The 25,264-nt window shown below is 37.6% G+C and overlaps 1 protein-coding gene across 4 annotated transcripts in view; it reads left to right on the forward strand.

The window, feature by feature from the left end:
* DNM3 (dynamin 3) overlaps positions 1-25,264 on the forward strand; it is a 181,622-nt gene that overhangs the window by 24,121 nt on the left and 132,237 nt on the right. For all 4 annotated transcript variants that reach the window (XM_075508053.1, XM_075508050.1, XM_075508051.1 and 1 more), the window contains exons 3-13: positions 2,173-2,322; positions 4,079-4,282; positions 4,847-4,945; positions 5,859-6,019; positions 8,605-8,747; positions 12,090-12,225; positions 13,573-13,640; positions 15,090-15,228; positions 17,163-17,249; positions 19,270-19,340; positions 23,012-23,060. In XM_075508053.1, the coding sequence (XP_075364168.1) occupies positions 2,173-2,322; positions 4,079-4,282; positions 4,847-4,945; positions 5,859-6,019; positions 8,605-8,747; positions 12,090-12,225; positions 13,573-13,640; positions 15,090-15,228; positions 17,163-17,249; positions 19,270-19,340; positions 23,012-23,060 (1,307 nt within the window). The remainder of the gene's footprint in view (positions 1-2,172; positions 2,323-4,078; positions 4,283-4,846; positions 4,946-5,858; positions 6,020-8,604; positions 8,748-12,089; positions 12,226-13,572; positions 13,641-15,089; positions 15,229-17,162; positions 17,250-19,269; positions 19,341-23,011; positions 23,061-25,264) is intronic.

The raw sequence follows: 25,264 nt of genomic DNA on the forward strand, positions 1-25,264 counted from the left end.
ATGGCACCACAGGTTATGAACTGTTGTAAAGTCTATTCCTTCAGAACTAGTGGGACCACAGATGTCACTGGGAGGAATGAGCTATTGATAAATATTAACACAGCTAAAAAGTAGTGAATGTTTTCATTTGAATTACCTTGAAGCCATTTCAAATAGTGACTCTTTCTGTTACTGAGTGTTAAGTGGAACAAAAAGAAAAGCTTCCTTGACTATCAGCTGACACAGTCAACTAATTACAACTAGGCACCAAGTATTAATTATTGAATTTTGAAATATTTTTCTGAGAAAATCTGATTAACCACTAGGAAAAAAAAAAGTAACTAAGCAGCACAATTTTATTTTATGCCAGGTGCAGTGCATGAAGAACTGGGACAAAATAAGAACCACTTGTCAGCTCTTTTTTTCAGTAGGTAGCTATTTTCCAACTTTGAGATAGCAAATTTTACAAACGTGAATTCTCCAATGTGCTAGATGTGCTAGAGCAACTGAGATGTTTTATTTTGTGCACCATATTATCTTTCACTTTGAAATATTTGAATATTCCTTTTTTTTTTTTTTTTTTTTAATAAATGGTTGACAACGAAACATACAGAACCCCCATGCATTGTTATTTTGCTGCTAGAGCTAAAAAGGAATATAAGATATTCTGGATTTCTTAAGTTGTCAGAAGTAAGATGGAAGTTTTTGTTAGGTGCTCCCTTATTTTAAAAATAAGAGATGTATTATTTTTGTCTTAACAAGGGTGGGTTTCCCTGTCCCTCACACTTTGAATCTGGAGGGATTATGGTATTGTAGTGCAGAAAGGTCAGTGTTTGTTGTTTTTCCCTCCTCTCTCTCCTTTTTTGGCTTTCAGTTTGCTTTAACTGTTGTTATAGTTTCATGTGCGTTTTTTTTTTTTAACAGCTCTGTCAACAGTAGTAATAAAGTCACTTTTGGGAAACAGACTTCGGTACTGATGCATAAGGCCCTCTATTAAGCTATATTCTCAGATCAGGTCTCCTGAGCTGCTGTTCTTTCTTTGAGTAACAGGCAAGCGCTTTGCCCTGATGCTTGAGGGGTTTTTACCAAGAAACGTTTTCTAGGGAAGAAACACCTAAATGGAACTTTGAGATCAGGTCTTGATTGCGGGATGAAATGAACATACGCAACTCTTTCCAGTCTTTCTCCAGTCCTACTGCTTAGACCTTGTGGGGACAGGATGTGAGCTTAAATCTGTGATTACCATTTATGTCTCATTATTTCTGATTACAGCTTTGCTATGTGAAATAAACTTTTGTGCTCTGTTCTACCCTATTTGAAGGAAGAAATTCCAGTTTTAAAATCCTGAGATGTGCTTTTGGTTATATACCTCTAGGGCAGGAAATTCAGAAGGATACAATAATTATTATCAGTATTTGGATTCAAGAGTTGAAACAGGGACCTAGTGTCGAGTCTACACAAATTAGACTGTATCTATCTCTGATTCCTGGTTGATGCCCTTTTAAGGTAAGAGGGCAAGCTGTATGATATTGAAGACTTAGGAATTCATTGTGTTCTCCCATTTGAGAAAAATCACAGCTATATCTATAAAAGCTTTTACAAACTTCTTAAGCATGGTTTGTATTTATACTAAAAGAGGTCTTTAGGAAATGAGGAGTTGTGTTTAAAAATATTATAGTGTTTTCAAGTCATCTTATTTTCCTGATGAACTTGTAAAAATGTACAGAACTCCTTTGTTAAAATCATGTGTAACATGGGCTGTTAGATTTTGAAAACAAATGCTAATCTTTCGTGATACAGAACTTGAATTACTTTTCTTCAATTTATTGATGTATTACAGGCAAATGTAATCAGATGAAAACTCAGAATCTGATTCACAATCTGTTCCTTATTCTATTAATGTAAATGGTATCTATCTGAATCTTTCAGGTTGTTCCAGAAGATGACATGCTAAAGATAAAAGCAGTAAATCATATCCAGTCAACTTGACCTTTTAACTAACCCTTTCTTGTTGTAGGCTGGTTTTCATCTGTGCAATCATATCTATAGCATGTGCTTATATATAATGGTTTCCTGATATCCATGATGACATCCTTTTGTGCATACACATCTGAAGAATACTAGGGGCTTGAAAGTGGGCGTCCAAGTCTATAAGACTGTGAAATACAGAGTTGCTATTGATATTTTTCGCAGAGTATGCTGAATTTCTACACTGCAAAGGGAGGAAATTTACTGATTTTGATGAAGTTCGTCAGGAAATTGAAGTAGAAACAGATAGAATAACAGGAGTGAACAAAGGCATTTCTTCAATTCCTATTAATTTAAGAATATATTCTCCACATGGTAGGTAAAATCATTCTGCTTTATATTTCTGTCATGTAATGTATGTTTTAGCTCTGTCTGTCTAGCTGTCTCCTTTTGTATGTGTTCTCATTGCTTGATCAGAAGTCTTCTGGGATGAAAAAACTTCTGAGATTGAGTTGAACCAAAAGTGGATATATATGTGGAAGAATCCTCAACTTCTCCTGTGTTACGAAACCACCGTATGGTGGAGAGCTGTTGCCACTAGAGCTGGGCAGGACACAGACTCTCTGTCCCATTTAATATTCTTATGATTTAACAGTATTCTTGCTCTGCATGAGGATGAAACCAATCTCTCCCCCAGCACATATACCATTAGTTAGTAGCTCACTAGTAAAGACAAATAATAGGAGATGGGAGACTTAGTGGCAAAACTTCTTTTTGCCACCCTCCAGATGGATTCCCTGATCAGTGATCTAGAAAATCGTTATGTCTCCCTGCCCTATTGGATATTTGTTGTTTACTGTCACTAAAAATATATTTAGACAATAATGGTGTTTGATCAATACTGGGGGTCTACAACAGAAGGCAGCTTCAAAGTTAGTTCCTCTGGTTGCCATCTGCCTAATTTAATGAAGGCAATCTAGAGAAAATGTTTTGCATTGAATCTGTCTTGGATACAGGAGAACAGTGGTATGTTTGGTTGAGGCACTTTATTTTTCTAACCCACTCATCTGATGTCTTCATTGCAAATCAAGAGACAGAAAGATTAAAATAAGAGGAGAAGTAATTAAAGAGATGCTGAACCTCCCTTTGATATATCATGAGCAGCCTTGGCTCTAAACATATGCCCCTGAGCCCTTCTCTGCTATACAGATGTGGCGTAGCCAACTGGAGAGAAGCTGAACTAAATGCCCTGCCTCAAAGCTTGTTTGTTGAACCTGCTGACTCCAGGAGAAAGTGCAAATTTCCTACCTAATGCTCTTACTTTGTTTTATTAGGATCAGTCTTTTAGTTCAGCAACTGTTGTCTATATTAGCCAGACCCCAAATATACTTCTGGTGTTTCCTTTCTAGGAATTGCATTTTTCTCAGTTGTCTAAAGGATACCCTGTTATCCCAGCACTGGCTGAACAAGCTAGGATGCTTCTAGTTGGCATTGTGGCCTGTACTGGGGAAATCATGCCAGAGCAAAACAGGTTTTCTTAGTGGATAAACTTTTTCATGTTTCTTACTTTTCTTAAGAAGTTACAGAGTAAAAAACCCCCCAAACAACAGCATACCCCAAAACCCCTTAACAACAATTTTGCTATATAAGTTAGACTAGCTATTGACTTTTTGGGGAATTTCTTAATTGGAGACACTGTTGAAAGCATGGTCAGAGAAGGACTGTATTTAAAAAAAAAAAAAAAGCCTGCTTTGGATTGACTTGAAAGATGCAATGGGAATGGTCTGTTGTCTGTGCTCCTGTTGGTGGAAAAAGCTAAGAAAGCCATGTTCATTTGCCTAAGAGCCTTCAAGGATATTCACTGTAAGTATCATTCTCCTATGCCAGTTATAATGTTTAAAATATTGTATAGTACTAATAAATCCAGAGATGAAAGACCAACAGGGACACACACGTACTTTTCAGATTGTCAGGCATTTTGTTTGAACCATTGACAATATTTATATGCCTATAAAGGTAATTATGTGGGGTTTTATGTGACTGAAATTTGTCTGCAGCCATAGATGTGTAGACCTCTTTAGACAATGTCTGGCATGCTAACCAGTTTTATGATCCTGTGTTTTTCATATAGTATTAAGCCTGACTCTTATTGATTTGCCGGGAATCACTAAAGTGCCAGTAGGGGATCAGCCTCCAGATATTGAGCAGCAGATCAGAGACATGATAATGCAGTTCATCTCTCGAGAAAACTGTCTGATACTGGCTGTGACTCCAGCTAACACTGATCTGGCCAACTCGGATGCACTGAAGTTAGCTAAGGAAGTGGACCCTCAAGGTAGGCATCATTGAAAGTAACCACTTTTTTTCTCAAGTGTAATAACATAGTTGGAAGTAATTGAGCAACTCTTGTGTGAAATATCATTTATAATATATAATATAGATGTGTATATATACATTCTCATATAGGCTTCAACATCACAATAACTGTTTGTTAGCTCAGTGTAATTCAGGTAATGATACTGTAAAGGTATTTTTAAAATTTTGTCATTATCTCTTATAAGCAAGTGGGGCAATGCCTATCTATAAATTTTTGTACTACCTAGCAAAATGGACCATGGTGCTGATGGGATTTCTGGATACTCGCATCATAAATTTTGTATAGTCATATCATAGGAATGCTGAGCCTTGTTAAAGAGATCTGAGGAATACATTTCAGCACTGGCAATGATGATCCCTTCTTTTCCAGATATACCATAACTTGCAGTTGTAGCTGGTATTGTGCGATACATGCTTTCAGAACGTCACATATCTGTTGTTATATGATTGTAAAATGTAATTGTTCTTCCTGACTATAAATGATTCTTCACTATCTTTTTCCTCCTGTCTCCACCCTGGTCAGGCCTTAGGACCATTGGTGTGATCACAAAATTGGATCTCATGGATGAAGGAACAGATGCAAGAGAAATTCTAGAAAACAAACTACTCCCTCTTCGTAGAGGTGAGAATGTTCAGTTGCCTATATTCTTTGCAATCCAGAAGGTGGTTTGCATAAGGGTGGAGTTTGGGAGTCCTGGAGGTGAATCAAAGGTTATGCTGGACTTGATGAGTTCCTAGCTTTTATCATTGTCTATTCAGCAAACATAAAAGGGGGCTGTGCTAAAAATATCCTGCAAGTAAAATAATTTTTTTTCTGGACCTGGAAAATACACTGCATATTCCAGAGGAAAAAAGAAACGTCAGCACAAGTTGGTAGCCAATTTTCTTTTCTGTGCCAGATTGCTGTCCCTTGTAACAAAGGAATCTTTTTTTTTTTTTTTTTTTTTTGCATATGAGAGAAGCAAGCACCAGAGTTTTGTAAACCAAGTTTTGACCCCTTCCAGAAATTTTCCATGTGATTGTTCTGGCAGCTACCATCACAGTTGCTCATACTGTTAACAATATCAAGAACTCTGATTCTATATAATTTATTGATGAGACCACCATCTCCTCCCATGGAGCATGTTGGTCCAGCAAATGAGAAGAAATTTTCTTGTATTTTGCTAATATCATATCATTTATCTATGTAGACCTGGGTATGTGTTTTGATTTTGTTTGGGTTTTTTTTTGTGTTTGTTTTTGAAGTGGTTTCCTTGGGGTACACCAAAGTTTCAGATATTTCTGTATTTGAATCGGTGATTTAAAAAGAAGTATATCTGTTATACATAAACAGGATGAACAATTTAGACACTGTTAAGGTCATTACAGTACTCGTAAACAATATCTTAAGTGCCCAAATTGGAAAGTTTTGATTTAACTGATCCTAGTTTTCTATTTAATATGAATCTAGTTTAGTCTAGTTTTCTATTTAATATGAATTCAGTAGTTCAGGCAATAGCTGCATTGACTTACTCATTGGTTTTGTGTTGTTTTAGGTTATATTGGTGTTGTAAACAGAAGCCAGAAAGACATTGATGGGAAGAAGGACATAAAGGCAGCTCTTCTAGCAGAAAGGAAATTCTTTCTTTCCCACCCAGCATATAGGCACATGGCAGATCGGATGGGAACACCGTATCTCCAAAAAGTTCTAAATCAGGTAAAACCTGAAGCCTTTGTGGTGAAAGGCAGCTTTTATCATGGTAGGACCAATGCAAATCTTTATTAAAATGAATGTTGGTCAGTGAACCTCATTTATTCTTTCCTGCTTTTAACCTTTTCAATTTTCACAATGTAATTAACAAAGCTGTATATTACATGTAGCATATGAAAACTTACTGTGAGAAGTAGTTTCTGACTTCTATTGATAGTGCTGCACTCCCCTGTTCTCTTGAATACTGAATATGAACATAGAAAATAGGATGCAGCTCCCTTGCTGGAAGTATACCATCCTATTCCTTAATTATCACATTTCTTCTAGTTTAAAATTAGAAATTAAAAAAAAAAAAAGACATTTTTGAAATCGTATATCCTGAGGGTTCACTGTATGTCTGCACTTTAACCCCAAAATCTACACTTTATTGTAGTTTTTAACAGAAACAGTGTACTGTATATTAATGATATAAATGACAAATACAGTAATCGGAACACTTTATTCATGCTACCTTTATTTTTGCCCAAACCTTTGGTTTATTTCTATGAGTTCATGCCAAACTGTGTCAGATCACAGCTTCCTTTAACAGGAAATAGAGGTCTATTTCCCAGTTACCTGGAGGAGAAACCCATAGCTTACTGTCCTAATCAAGACACTGCCTACATCAGACTTGGAGGAGTATATAATTCTCTTCACTTTATGTCTTTGGGTATTGCCCTTTCCATAGTGCCATCCCTTAGCTTGAATAGCATGTGACCCTAATGATGATGCCTCTCAGCAAGTTTGAAGAGGACATGATCAAGTTGTGCCTGCCTCTCTAAAATTACTAGTGATGCGCCTTTTTTTTTTTTTTTTTTAACTCAGTTTATCAGCTGACTGCCATTCTTGGCATTCTTACAAGTCAAACTTGATAGTGTTTTCTGCAGTTCACTGTCAAATTGCAGCCTTTGGTCTGGAATAGGTGAAGACCAGGTCAGCCTGGCTTTGTCCATTTTGGACAGCAGCTGGAAACAACAGAGAAGTTATTGATTAAGGTAGGAAACTAAGTGGCTGGCCTGCTTAATTCCTTGCTACAGTCACTTTGCAGCTATAACTTGACAGCCAGGTTATGGCATACTCTGGACTCGCTCAAAAAGAATGCTAATACCATTTATTTGTGCCTCAGCACCAAAGTCTTCAGCAGGATGCAAGAACTTGCTTGTATCCTGCAATTTTGTCTGTGTTTAGGATGTTTTGCCTCTTTTTATATCTTGAAAGTTTAATCCATGTGTCTTAGTTTTGAGACTGAAGCATGAGCTGCATATACCTTGGGACTGTCTTATCTGTCCTGTCTTGCATTACTTTATGTACTATTAACTTTTTTGTGAGCTGTTTCGTAAATTTACCTATTTCAGTATGAACTGTTGGTCTTCTGTTGCTATTGCTCCACGTAGAATACTATATATGGGAAGGTGTATTTAAGTTTTGTCCCTAGGATATTAGGGACCTATTAGTGTTTGTGGTTTCAGGTAATATTTAAATTTCTCTGCATCCACAAGGTGGTGCTCCAGGGAAATTCCAGCTTTTGGTTTTGTGCCTGTCGGGTCTGCTGAACAACCTTTAGTTTGAGTTTACGTATTTTGGTATATGACATTCTTAATTTATAGCTTGTCTGACTGGGGTTGGGAAGAGGGTTTGCAGCATAGTGCAAGAAGTCCACTTTGGTTTTAATCAAGGAATGAGTACAGTGCATGAGAAATTTATGGCACAGGTAAGACATTGATAGTGCTGTCCAAACACATTACAACATATATATGCAAAAGTAAGTGAGGTAAGTTAAACACAGATCTGGTAAGCCTTTTTCTACTCTCCTTCAGTTTATTTTCCAGTCTTTTAGGTATATTTTCAGAAAGTAAAACCAGTAGTCTTGAGTGGTAGAATCTTTTTCAGCCAAAAATCAAGTGTTTAATAAAGGTAAAGTTCTATAATCATTAATATGAGGGCAAAATCTCTTCCCTTTAGTATACTTTGTATAAGGGAGCAGAAATCACGTGGAGGTGATTTTTCCCAATGGTGGGAGAGTGCCAGGTAGGTACTCTGTATGTCTACACTTCCTTCCATCTCTGTTCATAATGAGCTGTGGATGCTCAGAATCTCTTCCTTGTCCCACGTTGCCTTGTGGCTGTAAAGCAAAGGACTCGCCATGATGAACAAATATATAGGGAATTGGGAAACTCCCTTAGGAAAACCAGCAAAATGGGAGTGGTGGCATCAGTGCTGAATGATGAGAGGTCATTTCAAATTAAATATGTAATGTGTGTAACTTCATGTGTAACTAAACACATACTACTTCCATCCTTGCTGGAATGTACATAGTAACAGGGCTCAGTGAGTGAGAGGATGAAGGAATTTTTTCAAGCCTCCTTAAAATGCATATGTGAAAGGGATATTATATTGTTCTTTAACAGTCTCCATTGCTTCAAAGATCAAAAGGAACTACACTGGTGAACTGCACAGGTCATGGCTGATATGCTTGGCAGTCAGAAGGAAATAGTTGCGCTCTTGCTTTCATCTTTATTAACAGTATAAAAAGACTTTTATTTGCTTTTTAGCAACTTACCAATCATATTCGGGATACCCTGCCAGCCTTCAGAAGCAAACTCCAGAGCCAGCTGCTTTCTATAGAACATGAAGTAGAGGTATACAAAAACTTCAGACCAGAAGATCCAACCAGAAAAACGAAAGCCCTGTTGCAGTGAGTGTCTAGTCTTTGTCTGCTTTTCCACTTTGTATAGGTTTGTTTTGCCTTTTTTTTTTTCTTTCTTTTTCTTTCTAATGGGTTTAAATTTAAAGATTAGGGTATGGTTAAGGATTCCATATACAAACTCCAAAGAACTCTGTGGTTGATGTTACTCTACAATTTCAGCAGGGTTTTCCGTAAATTAATTTTACTAATTTTAGAAAAGAGAGAAAGCAGGACAGGAAAAGGTACAAAGATGGGCAACATAGATGGTCAAAGGTAAGAAACTGCTTCTGATTGTACAGACACATTCTTCAGCCTGCCAAAAAGATGACCTCAAGCAAGGGGAGGAGATTGTGTTAGAAGTCTGTAAGATGAGGAGTATGAAAGGAGAGTAGGGAATGCTACTTTTTCCAATATAAAAACTTGGCTATCCAAAAAAACTCAAAGACAGCAAGATCAAAATTAATCATAGATGGTAGTCCTTCATGTGATGTGAACCTAAGACACAGAGCTCTTTGCTGCAGGAGCTGACACTAAAAATTTGTGTGCTTTCAGAAAGCAGCTAGGCAAATTCTTGGGGATGGGGAAGACATTGAACGTTAGTGACTACAAGGACAAATTCCTGCTGGGACCCATAAACAGCAGTTTATTGAGGCCAACAGAGTATTCTGGAGAAATATTACTGTGTGCTTGCTCTGTTCTCCTAGGCACTTATTGTTGGTGACTGTCATGATATGGCTTTGGTTCCGCTGTAGTGCAGCCATTCTTACATTCAAATGATGGCTTTTTGGGGTGGGTGAAAACCTCTTTCTTGCGGTTTGCATCTCTAAGCACACATCTGACAAATAGCAGCAGCATAGGTGATGTGATGTGCCACCTGTGCTTGTGTTAAAACTGACCTGGCAGATGTTGACCCTTTTGGGCTCAAGAAGTCATGGATTGAATACTGTTGTTGTTTGTCAGAGGAATTGCAACAATTTCTGGAGCTACATTATTATCCTAAGTTCCAAACTAGAAAGCTTTTTCACTACTGAAGTCACTCTGTAGTTTGGGTCTCATCCACAAAATAAGTCTGTCTGACGAGACTTTAATAACACTATTGTAAAGTGATGGAACAGAGATGACTGTTCATCTGACTTTGAATCAAGTGGAGGTGGAATCAGAGCCCTTTCTTTATTGTGGTTTTAGCACTAAGGAAAAAGCACAATGCTGACATTTCGGATTGAAGCCCGGTTAGCACCCACTGCTCTGCTTCATGCAGCTTCTTGGTCTGTTTCCAGGGATGCTCGAGACTCAGTATTGCGTACCTTTTCACCTGAAAGGTCTGCCATTTTCTCTCTCTCTCTCTCTCTTTTTTTTTTTTCCTTTTTAAATCATAGCCCTCTGCAGCCACTTCTATGTTCATATGCAATTCAAATTTACCTTTTAGAAGAGTAAGCATCTAAAGGAAGAAAGAGAGATATAAAATGTACCTAGCTGTTCTCTCTTATGTGACTGTTGTCACGGTCCTACTCTGATTTCAAAGGTTTTCAGCCTTCTTAGTTCTCTGAGATAGATGGTAATAGCACTGGATTGTGAAAATGCATAAGTTTGGGGCAGGATTCATTGTCTAATTAAAAGTCTGGAATTCAGAAGGGAAAATGGTTACTTGAACTAGAGAGGCTTTCTTGAGCCAGCTGAAGACTCTGATTTACTCCTTGTTTTTGTAACAACTATGTCCAAAAGAGTAGATATAAGTCTGTCCCTCATGACTTTACTTCAGATGTTTTGGTTGCAAAAACAGAGGGACATCACCTTTGACTCTTCCATGACAGTACAACACAGGTGGCTTTTTTTCACTCTATATATTCGATAACTTAACTGCTAGAAACACGTATATGAAGTGTTGTGAATTGTTAGGTTTTGCTGGTATCCCATGCTTGTTCTACTATTGTAACGTGTTCTAAAGGAAAAAGAATTAAATTCCATTTCAGCCTAAGTCATCCTACTTGATACTTCTCTGCACAGTTTTTTCTAATTCCTTCCTTACAAATAGGTGCTATAGGAGAAATTAACTTCTTTTATCAGTAAAAATTCTTATCGCTTTCCCTTTTTCTTTTGAGATGTGGAAAGTAACATAACTAGAACCCTTTCCTCCGATTTCCTGAGAACAAGTTCCGTAATGCATGCAAGAAAAAAACCCAAACCTGTCTCCCCTCACCCCATAAGATGATCTTAAGTTTGTGCAATCCTCTTAAAAAATTGAGTCTGGGACCCTACACTTAGACTCTTTCTCTAATTCTGTTAACCTGGCTATACAGGTATCTGAGGTTTATGTACAGTTGATATGCAATGTTACTTTTTGGCAGAACCTGTAATTTCAATTTTTATGACCAAATGCCTGTACTTACTTAGAAAAAATAAAATAAAATTGAGCTATCCATGAATCTTCCATAATTGGAAGAATTCTCATGTGTGTTCTTCTAAATGCTCCGGCTGCAGAAGTCTAAGCACAACCAAGTAAGCTGGAGCTTGTTATACTGACAGCTGCCACATTGACATGTTAGTACTGCTTCTTGGGCTAGCTTTTTGGCATGGGAAAGTTCGTTCCTTAGCAATGTCTTCCGAATTATCCAGCACAGGATCAGCTTAGTGGCTTGATTCACATCATACTATTGGACTGTATCTTTTTGAAAGATATTAGAAAGACCAAAGGGTCATTGTGGAGAAGTAAGCTCTCTGCAGATCATACCTTTTGCCGTAAGATTGGAGATTTTTGCTTGTGGTGATCTGCCCTATTGAGCTCTGCAGTTTCTGTAACAACATCTAAGTATGGATGTGCTTTTCTATTCAAATACAATAAGTATTATAAATCAAATGCCAGGACTTTTATTTGCTTATCCTACTAAAAAGACTGCTATCACTTTTTCTTCTCCTGAAAAAAAAAAAAAAAAATTAAAAATTTATGTAATAAATAATGGTAGCATTTACAATTTTGTTATCATTGATAAAACACAAATGTAGCCTGGTACCCTGCTGTATTTGTAGCTGACTTTAATATACAGTTTAATAAACAGTATCTTTTAAAAAAATACAAAATTTATGAAGAAAGAAAATAACATACTGAGCTATGTCCTGCAAAAGAGAAGGGGTGTAGGGGTGTGTGTATAGATATGGATTTTATGGATTGGCAGCTTGGCTGAATGAATTGTTGTTATAGATACCTTTGTCAATTCCTAAACATGTTTTAATAGGCACTAGTAGTCACATAGTACTGAAGTAAGAGTTGGTTAGGTGACATGCTCAAATGGTTGTGTTTTGGTTTTTTCTCCCCCCCCCCCCCCCCCCCCCCCCCCCCCCCCCCCCCCCCTTTAGGATGGTACAACAGTTTTCAGTGGACTTTGAAAAAAGAATCGAAGGATCAGGAGATCAGGTTGATACACTAGAACTTTCAGGAGGTGCCAAAATCAATCGTATTTTCCATGAACGTTTTCCTTTTGAACTAGTGAAGGTATTTATCCATCTTGCTGGTGTGCTTTGTGTTTTATTTATGTATTCTTATGTTCATACTGATAGTAGTAAAGCCAAGATAATGTCTGATTGGAAGAACGTGCTCTTAACTGCGGAAGAAATTACTTGAAGTTGTTATTGAGACATTTGGCTTCATTTCTAGTTTTGGATACTGAGACATGCTAAGAATTCTGAAATATAGGAATTAGAATATAAATATAGTCCCAGTTCTTACTATTTTCCATGCTTTTTTATTGCTGTATCACAAATGGCATCTTCCTTCTGGTTAGATGGGGCAGGCAAACAACTACAGTTGGTAAATTTAAGTTGTTGTGTTCAAGTAGCTAGTACCTATTAAAATTAGAATTACAGAGAATAGCCATTTTCTGTGTTTTCTACTTCCTGTATTCAATGCATTAAACCAAAGCCAGCTTTCAGTCCTACACTTTCAGTCAGAGGTGGAGCAGATGCAAATCTGGTGTTTCGAGATAACATTTCTCCTCTTGATACATCTCTTCTTGCTTACCCATCCTTTGGCTAACACAATAAACGGAGGTCCAGTGGGGTGTGAACTAATGAAACCTGGTTTCCTATGAATATTTGTTACATATTCTTTGATTTTTCTTTTGCTGCAGTGACTTCAGCTTCCCCTCACCATGAACTCTACTGTTTCTCTGGTCCCGATTCTTTTACACTTTTCCTAAGCTTTCTTTCCACCTGTTTTATGTTCAACTGCCTTGACATCCCCTAACTTTTAGTTGGGTAAGAACCAGACAGAGTTGTGGCTGGTTACAAGGTTTAAATGTGGTATGTCAACTAGCAGTCCAACAGAACGGGTGACAGTTGGGCTTAGGTAATGACCCTTTTGTTTGTGACAACACTAACTTCTCTTCCAGCTAGCTGGCTTTCAAGAAACTTAAAGAAAAGCTTTATAACTTCATAACTGAGACCATTCCTCTCTTAAATTTGGTGAAAAACAGTAGAAAGGGAAGGGGAGGATAAACAGACCATAGTCACAGAAGTTGCACCACTTTAGGAAACCAGGCTTAAAATAAAAAGTTACATCTTCCAAATACTGTTTCTGGCTTACTCTATCAACCCTGCAAAATTGTTCCAGCTGTTGGTATATCTGGAATAGAAGGGTGCATAATTTTCAACAATCCTTACTGTTGCCTGTAGCCTCAGTGTTAAAGTGTTTTAAAATACTTATGCTTTGTTTAGTGTAATTAGAAATGAATATTTTGCCAGTTGAACTTGCCTGTCTTCTGGTTATATTGGGAGAGGTAATATCTTTCTGTTTTATTAAAAACTTCCCCTAATATGATCTCATATGCTTTTGTTCCTCTAGATGGAATTCAATGAGAAGGAACTGCGGAGAGAAATAAGTTACGCCATCAAGAACATACATGGTATCAGGCAAGTATATACTCCCATCTTTTCAAGCCCAGTCACATTATAGAGGGTGTGGTCTTTTTAATGCGTGGACACACTGCCTGTTGACTGCTAGACTACGTTACTAGCGCACTGCTCCCAGCAGCTGACTTTTTTCCTTCCACTCCTTTACACTTCTGTTCTTCAGGTAGCTATTTTGGGCCAAGCAGTTAGTTTGCCCAAAGAGGTTTAATTTACCTGAAAATGCTGGAAAATTATTTTACAGAGAAAATAAATGATGTTTTTTCTGGTAGTGTCTGCAGTTTTGTTAAGCCTGTATTCCTGAAAAGTCATAAATTTTAGAGGGAAAACTTGTGTCTTGATATGAAAAAAACCTTTCAGCTTGTTGCGGCAGACTCCTAGCCCTATCTTACTCCCCTTTATTCTCAACCGTTTCTTGACTGATTTACAAGTGAGTTGGCTGAGGTTTCACTTCGTGGATATGTCTGCAGTATATTACTAGGTTTGGGAAGAGGAGGTATTTGGTTTTTTGGTTTGGAATGACCCAATTATCTCACTTTGGAATGATCAGTCTCTTTTGGAGGGATGCTTTGTCAGATGCATACCCAATTTTTTGTACTTTTGACAATAGAACAGATTCCAAAAAACTTGGGTTCTTCTTTTGTGTTTCCCCCCTCCTACCCACTTGTGAGTATGTAATATCTTTCGAAAGCATTGCTTACAAGCTTTGTTGTTCTTAGTATTTTGGAAAACGTTCTTTGTGTTACTTGTATAGTAAATGCTCAAATGGTTGACTCTAGTAGCCGTGGTGCAGTATATGAACTTTTCTGGCCTTATTGGTGGAAAGGTCTTGATGAGCAATTTATGGTAGTGAACTGATAGTTTTGGGCATGTTTTTATAGTTTGCTTTTTTATATAATTTATCTGCCAAGATAGACCTTTGCAAGCAATGTTTGAAAGAGAAGTAAGGCCTATTTGTTTATAACTGGCTCTGTGAGGTATCTGTTTATATAGGTTCATATACCCTGCAATGACCAACTGTGAAATTCTCCATATAGGACTCTGAGTAACAGAACCACGTTTCCTGTTGTGAGTGAAGGGAATAGTGCAGCTATAGGACTCTTACGGGTTTGTTATGCAAGTGGTTGTGCATGGAGTGCTGCAGCTGCCATTCATCCCTTCTCTAAGGTTTGATGCGCTGCTGAAGAGGCTTTACTGCATTATATCAGTACTCTTTAGAGTTCTTGCCATCATCTTCTAGTAGGGCATGTTTCTACTTTTATATTCCTACTCACAATGACACTCTTTTTTTTAGAGAAAGGAGCAAATTTAGTTCTGTGGAAGTCTGTTTGTGTAGGGATTGTTATTACTCAGCTGTAAGCCTCTGAAAATGAAGGTATGAGCAATTCAGTAAAAAAATCTTCCTTGCATGATGTTTTTATTACTGTCTTACATATTCTTTTATGTCCACAGAACAGGTTTGTTTACTCCAGATATGGCATTTGAAGCCATTGTTAAAAAACAGATAGTCAAGCTGAAAGGACCTTGCTTAAAAAGTGTGGATCTGGTGATGCAAGAGTTAATCAACACTGTCAAGAAGTGCACTAAAAAGGTAACTTGCAAATAGATCTGGTAATGTAAGTATAATGTAATAGTATAGTAGATAATATAAAGCCTGTCTTGCATTTTATGCTATTATAAGAGATTTCTGATCTAGTCACTTGGCGTACAGAGTAAAACTCTCTAAAGTAATTACAACTTCTGCAAAACTCTCAAAACAATGTAATGCTGGAAATGTTAAATTTTTTTATTCCTGTGTTTTGAATATGTATATACACCTTATGATTGGAGTTTTTTTGAGTCAAGAGTTGCCCCCAATTTCCTCTTTAAAACCATGTTTTCATTGGTACTGAAAGTGGAACGTAGACAGCAATTCCACAGATGTGTAAATCAGCAAAAAAAAAAAAAAAAAAAAAAAAAGAGTACTTTAAAATTTTCTTTTCTAATGCTAATAAGAGGAAGAAATAGTGAGACTTTCCTAGAGCAAAGGCCTCAATGTGTTCAGAGACATCTATCAAGGAGAGAAAAATGCTCTTTCTATATTGAAACTTTACTGGGTAGTACCACAGTTCTTTGCAATGTAACAGGTCCACAACTTCTGTGCCTTTTTCATACACAACCCCAACACATCTGATCTCCAGCTGCCAAGAAGTTAGAAGTGGAAAGCTAGAAAGACTTGATCTCCCTTGTATTTGTACATCCTTGCGTTAGTGCTGACGAATGAGCTTGCTGCACAGAAATGTTGAACGTTTAAGTGGAAAGAACTGCTGAGCATTGAACTTCCTGATGTGAAAGTTGTGTCCATCAATTAAACTTTTAACTCAAGATCCTGCAAGTGTAATAAATTAAGAAATATGTTCATCAAAACTAAACATAGCATTACTATGAGTATTTGGGAGCGGTTTTCCTGAAGTGTGTGCTTGGGTTGTTGTATACTCTTAGAATGAAACCTCAAACTTCACCCCACCCCCAGCTGTGGCTAAGGAGGCATGTCAGATACATTAATATGAAGCTTTTTTTCCCTCACACTTTTCACCTTCACAGGAAAGTTTTCATCGGTAAATACTGTGCCTCACTTGTCTGGAGCATTGACAACTAACAGTTGCTGATTTTCAGTTCTCTTTTCTCCCATTACTCTGTGATATTCTAGACTCTTGTAGACTTCTTAGCTAACTGGCTACTTTTATTGTCTCACCTTCTGTTCATCTGTCTTTCCCACCATCTCAGAGTACAAGGTGCCCTAATAGTAGCAAGTACAGGAGTGGTTCTGGGATGTGAGCACAGGTATGCTGAAGTTGAGAAATATCCTGTCACATCCTTTGTATTTTTCTCAATAATGCAATTTTTTTTGTACCAATGAACATGTGGAGGAGCTATTTCTTAAAACAGAAAGGGTGACAATCTTTTTGACGAAGATCATAGAGAAGTGGATTCCCTGCAACATTTTGAGCTGAGTTTCCAGGTTTTTTCACTTTTGTCAAAGTTTGGAAGATATGTCACTTGAATTAATTCATGCAGATTCTTTTCCCAGTGCTATTGGCCAAATTTATTGTTAAGTTTTTCTGTTTATATTTTTAAGTATTGTTACTGAGATGTAAAGATGTTGCCACAAGGTGGAGCCTTCAAAGAACAAGAAACTTGGAAATTATTTGAAGTGCCACTCTGGAATTAGGCACAGTAGAAGAGAGAGGCATGGAGAAACCTCACCCCAAGGCTGATAAACTGTGGTTCACATGTCCAAAGTGTCTTTTCCTCAATGTTCTGTGGAGCAAAAGCACAGAAACAATCCAAGGGTTTAGGTCTCTCCGGTTTCTTGGGAAAATGACCGTTAATAGCAAGTAAGGCTTGCTTTGTAGTGTAATTAACTTTTAACCCAAGCATTTATAATAATTGCTTTCTTCCAAACAGGGAAGATGGAGGCTCCCCTGTTTGTATTCTACTGAAGCCACCCTGCAGGTGTAAATCTCTATTAATTTTGCTTTTCAGTTGGCAACATATCCAAGGTTGTGTGAGGAAACAGAAAGAATTGTTGCCGGCTACATTCGTGAAAGAGAAGAGAAGACCAAGGATCAGGTGAGAATAAACAGGAGATCTAACAGTTTGGGGGAGTGTGTGAAGGAGGAAAGTTCTTGTGTACAAAGTGCAGTAAGGCAATGAAAGATTTTTCTTTCTTTTTTTTTTTCTTTGTTTTCCCAGCAGGCTGCACATTTTAGAGGGCAGGGGAAATTGCTCCTCTACCATTGAGCTTTGACAGAGGAGACTAGAATTGTTACAGAAGATCCTAATCTGGTCTCTCAAGATTAGGATTGATGTCTTAAAGTAGTGTTGGCTTGTTCCTGTGCCACAATGTGCCATCTTATTAGCTGTGCCACAACAGCTAATGATTAAACAAATGTGCACAGAAATACCCAGCCTTTTTTCTACTTTGTTTCCAGGTTTTTTTTTTAACATACCCATCCCATGTTCTAATTACAGTGAGACCCACAAGCAATTGTACTGGCACTCTTGTGGGAGTGACAAGCTTTCCTTCAAGTTTAAAAAAAAAAAAAATTTTTTTTTAAGAGAAACTTGTTTAGAACATCCATCACCCAGCTAAGCCCTCCAAATCCAGGAAACTTCAAAGCTTAGATTACATGCAAGAAAATCCACTAGAAGTGGAAACAGGAATTATTGTCTGGAGAGTGCAGAGTGTGACAACAGAAATATTTGGGGAAGAAGGGCCAGGCAGAGCTCCTAAGTTATTCTGGACTCCTGTCTCTCTAGTGCTGTCCCTGTGTGAGCTAGGGAGCTGTGCAGCATGTCCTGCTTCTTTTCCTTTTAATCTGTGCCGTGAATGTAGTCTTAAAAAGAATTTTTTAAAAATTTTATTTGCTGGGCTTGTACTTGCAGGGAGTTCTGGTTAGCACACTCAGTTATTTCAAAATTCGGACGAAGATACAAGTTACTTAGAATAATTGAGTCTTTTTTCTTATTATTCCGTTCTTCATTGTGTGCGCATACCTGGCAATTTCCCAGAACAAAGTACAAAATACCAGCATTTCTGTAAATGCCAAGAATTGGTCAAATAGATTATTGTCACATATTCACATCATTATTTATGCTGTTAGCAGTTATCATTAATAAATCAAGACACTAGTGAGGATATTTTCAGGGGCAAGAGCTAGATCCAAATCCCCGCTATCTTTTGCTCTGAATGAGGCACCTAGTATCTTCTGGAAATTGTGAAGAATTTGGGAGTGATGCTGTGTTTGAGGAGCTGTGCAGAAATAACTCTGTACGCTTTGAAGAAATTAAATGCTACCATTTGGTAGCAATAGGTTTCTTCCTCCCTGCTGATAAAGAGAAGTCTGAAAAGATGGGGGGAAAGTGCAGTCTCATGCATGTTCAAGAAGCTGTTCAAGGGTAGGAGTGAGCTTTCTCTAACATCTTAGCAAGTTCTTTGCAGAGTTAGATTACCAAGTTCGGATCAAATCCTGTCTCTGGGCTATTGAAGGACTGGCAAATGATAAGTACACAAACCATTCATTCTGTTATTTCATTGACTAGCTCATCTCTCAAGCCAGATGTGTGCACTAGAATGGCTGTCTAGTACATGGACTGTACATTTTCTGGGCCAGGACTAGCTTACCTATCACTGCTTTGTGTAGCACCTAAAGAAAATTTAGGTACCCTGATTTTATGTTTAAGGTTTGGGTTCCTTACTGGCTTGGCTGGAATGCTACAAATAGACAGAATTTTGCTTAACTTGCAAAACGTAGAGCTAGAATCTATGTTATATATTATTAAACTCTCTCTGGCTGTGTATGATTGATCTTAATGAAGTGGACAAAGGCCAACCTAGTGAAAAATGGGATCTGTCAGGAAAAAAATAGGAAGAGGGAATAGCTCTTCTGTAGTCTAGCTTATTAAACAAGCACACGAACAGAAGCGGTGGGATTTAGAAAATATTGTTGCTTTTGGCTTGAACAATTATGAAAGCAATATTCAATAATGCAGAAAACTCAAAAGTTCTGTTCTTTTCTCCTTTCCTTTTCCTCAATCTCTCTCCTCCACCTTACCCATCCTTTTTTTGCTCTCCTGTCTCCCCTAATAGGTGCTGCTGCTGATTGATATCCAAGTTTCTTACATCAATACCAACCACGAAGACTTTATTGGCTTTGCAAAGTACGTATATAGAGACTTTGTTATAAAGGCACTGTCAGGTTTGTTTGGGTTTTTGTTTTGGTTGGTTGGTTTTTTTACTAAGTTCAAAACACAGGTCCTGAAGTGTGACAGTAAAGAAGCAAGCTGCAAAGTCCCAAACATGCAGGAGCATGCTCTTTCTCAATATATAGAGTGTTGAACTCTGTCCCACTTGTAGGGGATTCTTTACCCCAGTTCACAAGCCTGGTTTCACTGAAGCTGAAGCTTTTGTCTTGGTCTGGAAACACATGCATTTTGGGAAGCAGCTTAGGCAAGCCAGTGCCCTCACTGTATCCATTTTAGGACCACAGAAATGTATAATATTGGTGGTCTTTCCACATTGTTGCTAATGCATATTTTGGGAGCTGTGATTCTGCATGAAACAGTTTTGCTCAGAGTAATGGATGTCACTGAATTATAAGTGTGCCTGCTGTTTGGCTGTAGAGAATAATTGTAGCAGAATGCCCTGAAGGGCCTGGTTTGACGTTCTCCTCGCTTAATTGAAAAAGCTGTGAGAATATTCTCCAGAATGTTCTCCCTCAGCTTCCAGCAATTTGTGCCTCAGGGACTTCATACCAACATTTTCACACTAGTAAAAACATTAAAGATGTCTTCACTCTTTGAAGAATAAATGTTCCTTCAGTCATATTCATGCCATATTTGCCATAACAGTGTTTGGAATCACAACAGGTTTCATCCATGTGGGATGCTGGCAACAAAGTTTGGCACCACAGTACGTATTATACTATGGCCTATTCTAGTTAGCACTGTGAAGGAAGGTCTACATCTTTGGCAGTATGCCCTGAAGGTTTAAAACATGGAGTTCAGTAAGCTGAGAGGGGAGAAGACAAAGCCAGGCACTGTATATTATTTGGTTCGAGCAACTTTCTCTAGAATTGTTTGCAGGTCGTAGATGTCTTTATCAGTTCTCTTGACAAATGACAGGATGCTGTAGGAATGGTAGCTGGCCTTCTAGAGGTCAAGATAACAACCTGCCTGCTATTTACTTCTCTTCATCCTTTTCTGACAGGAAAAAGCCTGCTAAAAACACTCCATATATATTCATGGTGTGTCTTGTGACCTTGGGAAGTCACATAGTCCAATCTCCTGCTCAGAGGAGGGTCAATGCTGGGTTCAGACCAGGTTACTCAGGGCTTTGTCCAATCAGATCTGGAAAACTTCCAAAATCAGAGATTCTCCAGCCTCTCTATGCAGCCTGTTCCAATGCTTGCCTCTCCTCACTGTGGAAAGACTTTCCTTGTCACGTTGGAACCTTCCACATTTTATAGTCTTGGATTCTGGAGTGCCAGGTATATCTGGAGTTATTTCATTATGTCTCTCCCCTGGAAACCCCCACCTCATGGCTGCTGCTGCTGGGGCCTGTAGTTCAGTCCGTGGTCCTCACTGCTGTGTCTTTTCCAAGGAGCTGCAATGCCCGAGTTCAATTTCTTGGGAAAGCTGCTTCTTCTTTTGCTGGATGAGATCTAGAAATCCCTAGCCGCTGTGCACGGGGTATAAGCAGATAACAAATGACTCTTCGCTTAAGTTCACTGATAAGTTTAAGCAAGTGTTTCTATAGGTTGAAACTGATGGGAAGTGAAGTATCTTTGTTGACTTGTGCTCAACTGGAAGAGAAAACTTGGACAACTAAGAACAATTTAAAATGTAAAATATATTAATTTATGAGCTAAACAGTAGAAAATACACATTTTAAACTATAATCATATTATTGTTATAGCAGTTATGTTAGAACTGGAAAATGAAATATTTTTGGTGTAACATATGGGCTTCTGCAGTATCTAAATTTCCTGGACTATAGACTCCTCAGATTCCCTAGCATTTCCTTTCTTTTGCTGAGTCTTCTAGCCAGTTGTCTTATGTGACTGCAGTGTTTTATAAGTGTAAGTCCTGTGAACCTTTTTCATAAGAATGAGAACACAAGACATTTCAAACTACCTTGCAGCATTGCAGGGCCTAAGGCAGGTACAGTGCGATGTTAATTGACTTGAGAAGGATTTAAGAATGCAAATATTTAGAACAACTTTGCATAGTTATGAAACTGTGAAATCTTAGAATATTAATGTTTGTCTCATTTAGTAGAATGAGTGGTAAAATGTTGGGATTTTGTTTGTTTCCAGTTGGTGTAACTCAGACATAGCTACATGCTTCGATCTACATAGAGTAATTTGTATTTAGAACAGTAAATAGAGGACCAATTGCTGGGCTGTTTCTAAAAGGCATGGGTTTCTTAGTATGATGTCAGTGGTCTAATTAGCTTTCCTAAGGCGATAAAGTAAAATTAAAAAAAAAAAAAAAAAAGGCCAAAACCCAAACTAAGCCAAAAGAATGGCAATTAGATTTCCTAAAACCATCTCAATGTGTTTCTCAAACAACAGATCGGAATACATGAGGGGTTAGTGCTATGTTTTCTGTGTGCATGTTATTTAATCATAATTTATGCACCAAAGCTTATGCAACTCAGATGATGCACCAGATACATGTAGTATTATCTGATCAAAAGGGTCTGGATGATTGAGTGCTGAGACTAGTGAACAAGCACATGGAATAAACATCTCTGTGAATCTTCTCGTGGACAGCATGTGAGCTGCTGGTTTGATGGCGTATGGTCTGAAGGGCAGGATCAGAGTTGGGACGGGACTGAGTGTGGTGCTTCAGCAATTCTTTGGAACAGCAGCTGTGCACAAAACAGTTGCAGGATTGGCCCATATCTATCTTTCTTAGTCTTTCAGAGCAGCATTTGTAGTTGATCTAAAATGTATGCTTTTTTCTTCAGTTAATCAATGCCTGGTGAAATGGTATAATCTAATCCAAACAAAACTTCCTGTCACCAGTGACCGCTGTGGTGGTGAAGTAGCCAAAGCCTGCTCTCTGAATGCTTTTCCTCCTCTTTCCAGCAATATTTTAATTTTGTGGCCTAACACTTACAAACCACCACATAATGCAAATGCTTTTAGAATTAATGGCAACTTGTATGTTTTTGAGACAGGAGTGTGTTTCGTTTCAGGAACTGGGATTACCAGAGTTCAAGAATTGAGCCAAATATTTTAAATATCGTTTAATTTCAAATATGCTCTATTCTTATATGATTCCAGCTTTTTCAACCAGCTTTGTGACGGCTTCATCCATTGGTTATGTTTACACCCTCAAAGTGCATATAAATATTAGAATAATATCCAAAACAAACTGTCAAGACAAAGCTATTAAGGAGCCTCCAGCAGGGGAGGATTTTGTTGTACTGTGCTAAATAACAGAAATGGCTTGCTTTTTGTCTCTTTGGAGTATTTATAGAGGCTAATGTTTCCAAAGTTACCCACATGAGCCATAATTTCTCTGTGCTTTTAGTAACCTTTACCAATCCAAGTAGGATGTTGTTACAAAGGAGATGATTAGTAGGAGCTGTCTGCTGTGCATGTCCCTTCTGTCCTAAGCAGGCAAATATAAGCAGGCATTCCTATACTGTAAGAAAAAGTAGTTGAAATATGCACATATATGCAATGATTTTGATGTGTGTGTTTGTTACTCTAGCTTTCTGTGCTGGAATCAGAAGTAACTATTATTGCTAAAATCTATTCCTCGGGAACTGGCTTAGTTCAAGTTTCTTCAGTATAACTCTTTTCCTCTGCTTCCCTTAGTGCCCAACAAAGAAGCAGTCAGGTTAACAAAAGTGCAGTGGGAAATCAGGTAGGCACCTAACAGAGAATGGATAATGGCATGTGCAAGTTAATCCAAGCTGTCTGGTTTTCTTGGCTGCATTTATTTGTTTTAAGTGTATCATTTACCTTGTCTGCTTCAAACATATGAAATGCGTCATCATCGCCTTGTTTTACTGAATTTTTCAGAGCCACCTGACTTTCACTCTTATTATCATGTATTGGTTAATATTTCTGCTACTGCTTGCACTGCTGGTTAGTGTCTCCCCTCCCATGCCGTTTAGTGCATTGAATCTTTCATGTTACACATCAATGTATTTTGTCATTAACTGCAAACTTGTGAATTTCAGAATCCAAAATGCTGGTGAGTACTTGCTTGTGTGTGCTTTGTCATAGTCATTTTACTAGTACTTACATGTTCACAGCTTAATAGCAGCAAAGGGGCAATTCAGCAAGCAAAAGTGGATTTGCCTTTACCTCTTCTGAAGACTTTCAGCTGACTTGACAAAGATGTTGACTATGTACCATAGGCCTCTCTCCAAGTAAACAAAGAATAACTGGTTGATGGTCTCAGATTAATTAACATTTTCACTGAGATTCATTAATGAAATTACTTGTTTGTTTCTTTTTATGACATAAGAATACGGGATTGATTCTGCAAGCTGCTAAGTGCTCCTGAGCTTTGCTTCTTTCATTGCTTTTGTGTGGGCCGGGGTGCTCAGTACTTCACAGGATCAGTCCTCTTTTTTTACATGAGATGAAAATGCTACAACTTTGAGGGTTTTGCAAAGTCTTAACCACAAAGAAAATGTTACAGAATTAGTACATACTTTAAAAGGAAATTAAAAATTCATGTAAAAATAAGACAATGAAATTTTGTATAAATAATTATCAGTATTGAATGTCTTCCTGATGTTTTCATGTGCAATTTCGTCAAACAATGCTCAGGAGGTGAAAGGTCAAGGTTTTCAAATGTGACCACTGAGTTTAGATCCCTCAGGTGATGAACCTGACATTTCAGAAAGTCTCCTATTCTGCTGTTGTAGATGAGAGTTCTAGCATTTTTTGAAAACTTAGTCATCTTTTTGGGGATAGAAATCCAACCTCTTCCTCCACCAAGAAATGGCTAATTATTTTTGAGATGTTAGTTCAAATAATCCATTATCTTCTTGGATGTGATGGTCCCCCACAGTGTGACCAGCACGAGTGGCACTTTTGATGTAATATATGTCTTGGACTGAAATGAAAAAAGTTGAAAGGTCTAAACGCTGAAATGGCTTCAAAGACTAGTCTCTCCCCTCTGAGGAGAGATTTCCTTCTTATCTAGCTGTGCCGGAACATGTGTCAAACAACAACCGTCATCACTTTGGAGTGTCCCATAAAAGGAAAATCGACCGATTATCTGACTCTTCAAAAATATACAAATAAAATGAATGATTTTTTTTAATTAAGTGAATGTTCTCTCTCTAAAGAAGTGGAGAAAAAGCTTGGCATTTTAAATTAAATGTTGAAACTTGATTACTTTCGGTATAAAGGACTTTGCTGAACCTTTTATTTTAAAGATAATAAACAGATGTCTAAGTTAATTGTTTGGAGTTGAAAAGAATGAGAAAATGTTTCTGAAATAAAACTTCATTTTTGCAATTTGCTATTTCAGGGAACCAATCTACCGCCTTCAAGGCAAATTGTACGAGCTAAGTTCTATAAGCTTTATTGTTGCTTTTTCATTTAGCTTCTCGGAGGGCAAAGTTTGTCTCTAACTCACTGGCTTGTTGAATACTTGCTACTAAACTATTTAATGTTAAACTGTCTTGTCTGTAACACTTCCTCAACAACTTATAATTGCAGTTCATCACTTAACTGCTACTAACCTGCTGTTACAAGTATAAACTAGTATAACTTAAAGTGTTGTAGAAAACTTTGAATAAAATTAATATTTTTATAATTTACTGAGTTTCTCAAACTAAAATGACTAATTGGTGTTTATTTTATTATATAACTGGAAAGCAGTTTTTATCTGATGTAAGTGCCTCTATTCATAGTAAACCTCTGTTTGAAAGGTGGGCAAATAAGTTTCTGGTAACTGAAAGGAAACATTAGCATTTGCGTAAATGAACATGCTGTTTATGGGTACAGGTACTGTTCTTGGTATTTTGTTTATGTAAAGGAATTACTTCTGATAGAAAAAGTGAGTTTTATTAATAAACTTAGGAATATTTAAAGCCTTTTTAACAT

The sequence above is a fragment of the Mycteria americana genome, chromosome 7 (genome assembly GCF_035582795.1).
Source record: "Mycteria americana isolate JAX WOST 10 ecotype Jacksonville Zoo and Gardens chromosome 7, USCA_MyAme_1.0, whole genome shotgun sequence".
Classification (NCBI taxonomy): domain Eukaryota; kingdom Metazoa; phylum Chordata; class Aves; order Ciconiiformes; family Ciconiidae; genus Mycteria; species Mycteria americana.